General features: G+C 46.8%; 1 protein-coding gene across 1 annotated transcript; it reads left to right on the top strand.

Annotated features, from left to right (window-relative positions):
• Positions 1 to 4,218: 4,218 nt before the first annotated feature.
• Positions 4,219 to 7,601, top strand: LOC104509375 (polypeptide N-acetylgalactosaminyltransferase 16-like; the record flags this gene model as incomplete). Its single annotated transcript, XM_010151306.1, has 2 exons — positions 4,219 to 4,468; positions 7,503 to 7,601. Coding segments are annotated over exons 1-2 (275 nt in total), but the record flags the coding sequence as incomplete, so codon positions are not given.
• Positions 7,602 to 9,590: the final 1,989 nt, after the last annotated feature.

Genomic DNA, 9,590 nt, shown 5'->3' on the forward strand with positions numbered 1-9,590 from the left:
AGGTGTTAAACAGTACCAGTCCCAAAAGATTAGAGATCTTTTGAGATTAGAAAGTGTACAGTATTTCCTAAAATTTGTGTATGTCAATTGTGTTGGAGGTCTCCGCAATGGTTGGGACAAACCTTAAATTGTGCATACTGCTTTGCTAATCCTTAGTCTAGACACTCGCATTTCCAGTGCCTATTCATCTTTATTTTGCTTTCATCTAGCAAATTTTTTTTCGTCTACCATAGAGCATCAGTCAGAAGGGAACTGAGCTTTTCTGCTCCCTTAAGTCCCACTTGTTATTCCAGCCTCCAGCATGGGGATACAGAGTGTGTAGCTATGTAGAGACTTTACAGGTATGAAGCTGTCTTAGTGATGCAGTAAAAGTCTTAACTCTGCACTCAGCTGTACATACTGTGCCTTTAATATACCCAAAGCTCCTATGTGCTTATATTGACTTCTTCCTGAAGTGAGAGGTGTTAATGTGAAGGGAAAGAAAAACCCTCCTCAGGGGGTTTGGCAGAAGACTGACTACTATTTCATAGAGAACCTGTGCGGCTCCTGTCAAGTATGTTTCCAATTAACAGTGAAAAATGTCCTGTAGTCAGACATCGATATTCTAGGAAAAAAATCTGATAAAGCAGGTCAGTCCTTAAAGATAAGCTTTATATTCATTTTGTCTGGCTTGCTCGTAGCTGTCTGGGCTCCACTCAGGATGGTGTTTGTGCTCTTCTCTTTATTGAGCTTTGCTGTTGTGTGCCTTGGAACGAGCTGTAACATCTATGTCTTTTCTGAGGAGCTGCTACCTTGCTGTTTCTTCCATGTTTTGTGTTAGTTCAGACCTGATGAACAGTAGAGGTCTATGGGGCCTTATTAAATTTTATTTATTGTTTTAAGTTTTTTTTTTCCTCATTTGTTGAAATAATTTTGAATTATAATTCTGTTCCCCAACATGTCCAACATTTTTGCTGGATTTCCTATGGAATTGATAAATGCACTCTGTCTCAATATCCAAGGTGCTTATGAAAATGCTGAGTAGCGCTGGATCCAGAGCAGACCCCTAAGGCTTGTTCTTACCACAGGCTCTCTTCTCTGACAGTGGACGGCTGGTAATTCTGCTCTGATGGTGGCTTTCCAACCAGTTGTATCCATTTGGCATTAGCTTCATCTGGACTATTATTTCTCTGGCTTGTTAATGACAGCGTCTTACCAGCCCCTATCAAAAACCTTACCAAAATAAGATGTATCTATCTATTGCTTCTCCACACCCTTAAGACTGATTACTCCATCACAGGAGAAAATGAGGTTGGTCAGACATGATGCGGTCTTAACAAATCTCAGTTGGCTCCTATTTATTACCTTGTCTTCTTGGTGCTCACAGGTCAGTTGTTTGATTACTTGCTGATTACCTGTTGATTAACTGTCTGCCTGGGAACTGAAGCTGGGCCTTCATCCCCCCAAATCCTCCCTTTTCCCATTTTGAAGGGAGCACAAAGAGATAAAATGAGAAATGTTCTTAACAGACAAATAATTCCCTGTGCTCTTTTGCCACTTCTTAGATTTGATGTGTAAGTAATGTGAGAACTGTAGTATCTAGGGTAATTACCCTAATAGTTCAGGTTTAAACGTGTCATGGCCTTGAAGGCACTAATGCACCTTTCTGTCCCTGCCCACTCCCTGGGGCTCCCCCTTCATTGCCCATGGCCCAGGACACCATTACAGCCTCCTAGGGCTCCCTCCACCCTGCCCATGACCCCAGCGATGCCGCAGCAGGGCCAGTCTCCAGCTCCCCACAGCCCATCCTTGCCTGGGCCCTGCCGTGGTGGGCCCATGGCCTGGCCTGTCCCTGGAGAGGTGCCTGATGCTCAGGGCTGGGGCTGCCCCGGTGCCCCCCAGCTTTCCAGCTCCTGGCTGGGCGGTGGGGCAGCCCTGGCTGCCAGGCCCTGCCCTGAGCCCCACCATGGGAAACCCCCGGCCCTTGCAGTGCTCTGACAAAATGGCTTCTTGCTGCCTCCAGCTTTTTGAACAACGTTTTTGGCAATATAAACCAAAACCAGCTGTTGTTTTTCCAGGGCTTGGGGAGACAGAGATAAGTAGTAAAGGGTGAATGACCGCAAAATATTTAAAGGAGCATGATAAGCTGGGCTTTTGCTACAAATCAGAAGAAATGGAAGCAAAGTTTATAGGAGGAAAACATTTTATTTTCTGGAGGTACTAAAGTAATTATTTTCCCTCCTCATACTGAAAATATAATTTCAAGGGAGATTCTAGGCAGCAGGCTGTGAAACCAGCCGTACAGGTATCTGATCCATTTCCCTAACCCAGCAACATGCCCAGCCAGTACTGGGCAGAGGGATGACAGCACACCTCACGGCGGGGCGGCAGGGCAGGGGGCTCGCTGCCTTGGGGGAGTGGAACGGGGGCAGACTTACCTGCCAAAGCGTGCCTATGTGGGCCCTGCACTAGGGTAAATCCATATGCAGTTGTGGTTGTGCAGTGCTTGAGTAAGTTTCTTCGTGTTGAAAGAAACTTCTAGTGGTGCTTTTTTTCCCCCTTCCATGAAAACATATTTTCCTCGTTCTTGTGTGCTAAAAAAGGGAAATCTAAGCATCAGGCTGACCTTGGCTGTATTAAGCATAATTTTATGGATGACCTTAATTTTTTTTCTCACTTCATTCATCTTCTCTCCAAATGGAATAGTCCTAACACTTAATTTCTCTTTATCCTCCAGTAGCTTCCTTGCAGAGATCAGTTTGACAAAACTTGCACTCTGGCCACAGCTGCTGAGCTGTCACTGATTTCGTATCACAGCGTTCACGATGGTTTCAGTTTTCTCCGTCCCATTTGTGGTGCACTCAATTTGCTGTATTTCCCATCTCGGCGGACCGAGTGCAGGGTTTCATTGAGCTGTCTATGGGGACGCTTAGATCTGTAACCTGAGTGGTCACGGTTCGTTTGAAATCCATCAATGTGCATGAGTAGTTCAATTTGTTTCTTCTAATGTTCATTATCTCGCACTTGTCTATGCTGAATTTCATTTGCCATCATTTTACCCAGCTGTCTGGTTCTCCTAGGGTGTCTGCACTGCAGGGTAGCCCTTCTCGGGGAAAGGTGCAAAGATGATTGTTCTTCTAAGAGCTCTCCCGCTTAAGGAATTTGCCATGGTGCTGGGTGTCTCGAGTTGTTTCCCAGCCCACTAAGATGGCTCAGCTAAAAGGCTGTGTGGTATCGGGGACCAGTCCCTGGTCTCTTTAATCATGTTTCTCCCTCTGCTATAAGGCTCCTTATAGCAGAGGGAGAAACATGATTGAGCCTAGTATTAGAGGGTATCCAAACTATTTTACACAGAAATATCAAGATCTGGGGATTGTCTAGCACTTTGGATGAGATGTGGATGTGCCAGAATCTGCCTTTCCCAGCAGTTTTAGGGAGGTCCATCACTCCTTCATACAAGGCTGGGAGCCTTTTATGGCTTCTTCTTGATTTGGTCTATCAAATGGCTACCACAGACAATTTGTTAAACTACTTTTATTGTATGAACAATCCTGACTGCTTTATAAGCTGATATTTTATAAATTCTAGGTTGTTTCCAACTAAAATCTCGTATCTAAGAGTTCAGCATGGGCTCCATCCCTGTGGCCCTAGTGAATAGTCTTTAGGTGCTGGCCTTGCACTGACTCTGTGGTCTAGAAAGGCTAGAGGAAAATTAGGAGAGGAGAGAGATGGCCCAGGTGTTTTAGCTCTTGCTTGGGACTAAGGACAGTCACATGCAGCTTCCAGCTTTATCACAGACTTCTGTGAGCCTGGGCAAAGCTGGGCAAGACACAGCAAGGAACCAGTTAAATCAGCTGCCTCTGTGTTTGTATGCGATAGGGATTGCCAAAAGGCTGAAACTGTTTTTCCTCAAAATACTGTGTTTCAGCCACATTGGCTGGAGGCTGCTCTCAAACCCGCGTTGCCTGGAAGGGTTTCCAAATGCCTGCAGTCTCGCATGCTCTGCGTAACGTGCTAAAGGGAATTTGGCTCTGCCCATGCTACCAGGAACAGCATCTTCCATCCCAAACTCAGTTGGTAAGGATAGCAAGGCCTGCAATTTTGCTTGGGGAAGGCAATTACAACACCGTATCTGTGAGGGTTTCCTGCTTTCCTTTCCAAGCTCTTGCCTGCCCTGCCTTCCCCATACCTGAGCCACTTGCAGATGTCTGGCAAACACCCTGCCTTAGCGTATGTGTGTCTGAACTTACTACCTGTGTCTAAACATGAGTTGGCTGCTCTTCATGATACTCTGATGCTTGTCTCTGCTCTAGATGACAAGGGCTCCCCAAAGAGAGAAGAACAGCCGCAGGGGTTTTGATGAAAAGGCTTACTTGTCCTCCAAGCTGCTGAAGGCCGGAGAAGACCCCTACCGCCAGCATGCCTTTAATCAGCTAGAGAGCGACAAACTCAGCAGCGATCGGACCATTCGGGACACCAGGCACTACAGGTACCTCCAAGCCACGGCTGCTGCTTGGTGTGGGGAGTCCACTGCCCTCCTGCATCATTCTGCCATGTTGACAAAGGATGGTTTGGGTTTATCTTCGGCAGCGTCGTTCCATTACTTCACTGTATTTCAGGGTTCATCTGGAAAGGTTTCAAATGCGCAGAGACCTTTGACTAATTTGACCCCAGCTTGTTGCTCTTCTGTCATTTCTTCTCCCAAGTCCAAGCATCATCTTGTTTCAGCACAGCCCCTCCGCTGCTGCTCAAATTGCTCATCTGACAGTTGTTTATTTGTACAACTCCCCTCACACTCAGGGCTTCTCTCAGCGACCCTCTGTCCTGGCTGCAAGGTGCACCACTGTTGCAGCCTTGCTTTACTCCGGTTCCTCACCTGCTGTGCCCTGGCTGTCTGAAGCTGGTTTGGTGCCTTCTTTCCAGCCTGAGTATTATGGTTTGGGTGGAGGCTGCTGGGGTGGGGATGAAACTAAGGTGTGAATACAGTAAATATTTCATAGCTTGCAAAGTGCTCATTGTTCTGTCTTTGTTTCACTAAGGGTGAATTTATTCTGCTAACTAAACTCATCTTTAAATTGCTGATAGTACTCTGCTAACTATTTTGTAGTTTATGGAGTACAAAAAGATAATGTTATACCTGGAAAATGGTAGGTTTGACAGTGACAGTGTAGTGTAAAACAGCCTAGTTCAGTGGAACAGAAATAGAAGCAAACTAACCTTGTCTGGAATGCTTGTCCATCTGGGCTGAAACCTAGACCCTATCTAGGGTTGCAAAGCAACATTTCACAGCTGCTGGGAATGGGAAACCAGGCATCTAACTTGACTGAAACTGTGCAAAGGATGTCAGGAGACAAGGAGCTTTGTGAGCCTGCCAGCACTGACAGCTATCAGGGTGCTTTGTGAATGCAAGCAGCTGGGACCTTGGTTGTGCGATGAAAGTCTCCTGTTCCCTCTTCCCCAGCATGGTACTTGTGACTGGCTTACAAGTGACTCAGAGGCAGTGGTGCCATGTCCTGAGTTACTGACAAGTCTCCCTGCCATGCAGAATTGCTGTTTTCTGCAGAAAATTTCTGCAGAAAATTTCTGTTTTCTTGCAGAATCTGCTGTCAGGTTCTGGCCTAAAACCAGCTCACTTCAAAGGTGAATTATTGTTTGCATCTGTGGTAGTGTGCAGAGCATGCTTTTTGTGAAAAGCCTCATCTACGCACTTCAGTGTGAAGAACAACATACATGTGATTCCCTGGAAATGTATGGCCGTTTCAGTCCCAGCTTTGCAAGGACTTCCTTCAGCAATGGGGAGTCCAAAGCAATGTATAATCAGAGCAGATAAACCTATTCCCATGTTCCTTCCCTTTGCAGACATGGCAGCGTGTGAATGAGGGAGCTCTGTTGCAGTACCTCATCTTGCAACAATATTGGAGAGGTTGCTGGGATGTCAATTTAGGATGACGACATATTTCAGCTGATATAAATTAGATTATGGTTTGAGGAAAGCCCATCCTTGTGTTACAAATGGACCTGGCTCCCTGTTTAAGGAGTGGGAGGTCAGTTAGTCACTGACAAAATTTTTTCCTTCAAGCACCCAAGCAGAGCTTGGACATACCTGAATTCACATCCCACAAGCTCCTTCTGACCTAGCACAGAGCTGGTTTTTAGATCCGAAACAAAGAGAGGGTCAACTTTCAAGCATAAACTTTGTCCTTGTCCTCTGTGATGCTGTAATAATCCTGAGATCTTGGGAAGACTTCCCTAAATAACACATACACCAATCTCTGCTGCTTTTCCACTTCCCGATGCCTTAATAAAATATTGCATTCAAAAAGTCATAAACCAGTAGGATTGAATGTGATGATAAAAACAGTAAGTTTAGTAATAGTTGTAAAAGAATAGTAAATAAACGGGGAAGTAGAAGTAGTGGCTGTAAGAACTGAATTGTGTTCCCTCCCAGGATGGATTCAGTCTATGTGTGCCCTTGAGTTGTTAAAATTGGGCAGGGAATTAGTGCAGTCTGACTGCTGTTTGACACTGGCTGGAAGTTAAGAAGTCGGACAGTCTGAAGGAGCAGATCGACCCAAATCTGCCATTCCTAGTGTCTGCCAGAACTGGATCCAGGATTCACATCTGTCAGTTGTTTTCCTCCAATAATCCTTGCTCTCCATAGGGTAGAAGCAGCCCTGGTGCAAGCTGATCCTGAGTTAATCCTTGGTTCTGAGTATGAAAATGAATATATGTAGCTAACATTACAGTGTGAGAAGTTGGGAGGAATTACTTTCCTTTGCCAGCTGAGGTGTTAATGTTGAACCTCGGCAGCTCCCTGATGCCGATCACGGCACTAGTGTTTTCCTTTCTGTAAAGCTCAGTGTGCACAGCATTTGAAGTGCCGTCCACAGTGATGCCTGGATGTACTAGCTCCATGCATCCTTAGCATGTGCATGTCTTATGCATGAATAACCAAGATTCTGTGTGAATTACAGGTGAATCTGGGGACCAGAGTTCTCAGTGTTGAACCTTCGCTCCTCATGAAACCCACGTACCTCGGCAACTCCCTGATGCCGATCACAGCACTAGTTAGTGTTTTCCTTTCTGTAAAGCCCAGTGTGCACAGCATTTGAAGTGCCGTCCACAGCGATGCCTGGATGTACTAGCTCCATGCATCCTTAGCATGTGCATGTCTTATGCATGAATAACCAAGATTCTGTGTGAATTACAGGTGAATCTGGGGACCAGAGTTCTCAGTGTTGAACCTTCGCTCCTCATGAAACCCACGTGCCCTCCTCAGCATGCAGCATTGTGATTTTAGGTATCACAGCCTTGAAACTCGGGCTTTCAACAGGCACAGCTCTTTTTAAGCTCTGCCAACATTGGTGCAGGGGCTGCTGAGGCCTCTCTTGCTGCAGCTCAACTGTGCTGTTTTCTGGGTTTAGTGTATTATTCTCTTCTGCTTCAGAAATTCTAGGTACACTGCTGCAGGGGCTGCTACTGGCTGATGTTTAGCTTACACTGCTGCTCTCCCCGTGTTGCAGGTGCACGTCTGTACACTACGACACAGACTTGCCAGCTACCAGCCTCATCATCACCTTCCACAATGAGGCGCGCTCCACCCTCCTCCGCACGGTGAAGAGGTGAGTTCATCAAGGGGTGCTGGGCCCAAGCGATGGTACCTGGAATGGCACTGGTGGAGGGTTAGGCATTTTCCAACAGTTAGACAGGCAGTGTGGCTGCAATCCCCCGAATGCTTGTGATCTGCCCTCGAGCTGGCCCACGAGGGCAGGTCAGGGGCTTGGATTGGCACTGTGGGCCAAAGACATAACGTATCTGCGGTTGGCTGCTGTATCCCCTGCATGGGGGGAATCATTAGCAGCAGGAAAGGGGCTGCTGGGCCTGCATCAGCAGGTGGGAACAGTCTGTATGATCTCGGTTTGGAAAAGTGAGGGGGGACCAAAGGGCAGACTGTGGGCTGCTAGATGCAACAGAGGGAAGGGGCTTGGGAGTGACTGTGTTTCATGAATGGGAATAAGCAGCCAGCCCCGTGCTAGGGCACGTGTTAGAGGAGCTGGGGCTGGCTCAGTGGGGGCAGGGGGCACAGCTCACAAGTCTGCGTAGCAGAAGGTGGTGAACTCAAAGTCTCATGGAGACCGAGCCCTTGCAGTCTGAGCGGGTGCTCAGAGTCACTTGCTGGTAAACAGTTGCTGAACCTGATGGCCCACCAGAGCCCCCCTGGGGCTTTGTGCTTAGACCCTGCTGAAACTGCAGTGTCTCTTTGTAATCAGAGTATCATCAGCAGTGGCCAAACCTAACCAAGTAACTAGGTGGCATAGGGCCTGTCAGCATCCCCGGGTAGACAGGATAGCATACAGCTATCTGTACCACAAGACAATGTTCCAGCTGTTCCTTCCCTTCCCCATCACCCCAGCAGAATCCAGGGAGGCTCTTGCCCTTTTAGTTTTTACACAAAACATGCCCTCTGCCCTCTCTGACTTACCAAGTAATTTCTCAAAGGGTCTCTGAAGCCTGCAAGCAGGTCCAGGAGCCTGTGGAGGCTGAAGGAAGAGTGAATTGACTGGTTAGAAGGTTGAGCTTGATGGTATCACTAACAGGAAGGAATTATTCATCATCACCGCCTTTTTCCCTGTCAGATCCTGTGGGCTTGGAGAAATGTGCTTTGTGAATAAATAACAGGCTTTTTCAAGTTGGCCTTATGGCTAGGAGGCTGAGTTTCTGCCTGCCAGGTTTGGTGCTACTGTGTTTCCAGACACTTGTATATATTGCATTAACACATTCTGCCTTTTTACCTCTATCATTTCTATTTCATTTGAACCATAAAGTGAGTTCTACAGAGCCACTGTTCAGAAAATGAGCAGATTTGTTTAGAACCACTGTGCTGCTAGGGCAACAGCAAGAGATTTCTGCTGATTACGTCATAGGTCAGGCAATAAATGGTTAGGTGCTCAGAAACTACAGTAGTAGGATCTTTAAGAAAATCTCAAGGCAGCCAAGCAAATAGCCAGATGCCATGATAGTTAAAATGAAGAGAAGATGACATTCAGAGCAGCAGTAACACATAGAGAGAGAAACTGATACGCAGATCCCATGTTAGTGATGCGCACTAATGAGCAGATGAGTGTGGCCAAAGCATTAACAAGCCGAGCTTCCTCAAAACATGGTCAACTAGAGTAGGTTGTTCAGGGCTGTGCCTGGTCGGTTTTTATTATCTCCAAGGACGGAGACTCTGTAACGTTTCTGAGCATTCTCAAGACTAAAAAGCCTCAGCTCTTTCAACCTCATCTCATACGTCTGATGTCCCTTAATTATCTTAGTGGTCCTGCACTGGATCTGCTTCAGCATGTCCTTCTTTTTCTTGCCCTGGGAAGCCCAAGAACTGGACACAGCAGTCAAGATGTGGTATTACCAGTCTCAGATGTGGTGTCCTGCAACACAGAGGCCCCAGGAAAGACCTTGAAAAATGGATGACCCATCTGTTTGAACTGGTCCCTTCAATCCTGCTGCCACTGGAAGAGTGCCGTTGTGAATGGTGAGGTGGATGGCATTTCCTCCCAGACCTCTGGCTACAGCTGGAGCCTTCAGCGCCAGATGGTTTACAGCCAGCACAT

Source organism: Eurypyga helias, unplaced genomic scaffold (assembly GCF_000690775.1).
Source record: "Eurypyga helias isolate BGI_N326 unplaced genomic scaffold, ASM69077v1 scaffold4515, whole genome shotgun sequence".
Lineage (NCBI taxonomy): Eukaryota > Metazoa > Chordata > Aves > Eurypygiformes > Eurypygidae > Eurypyga > Eurypyga helias.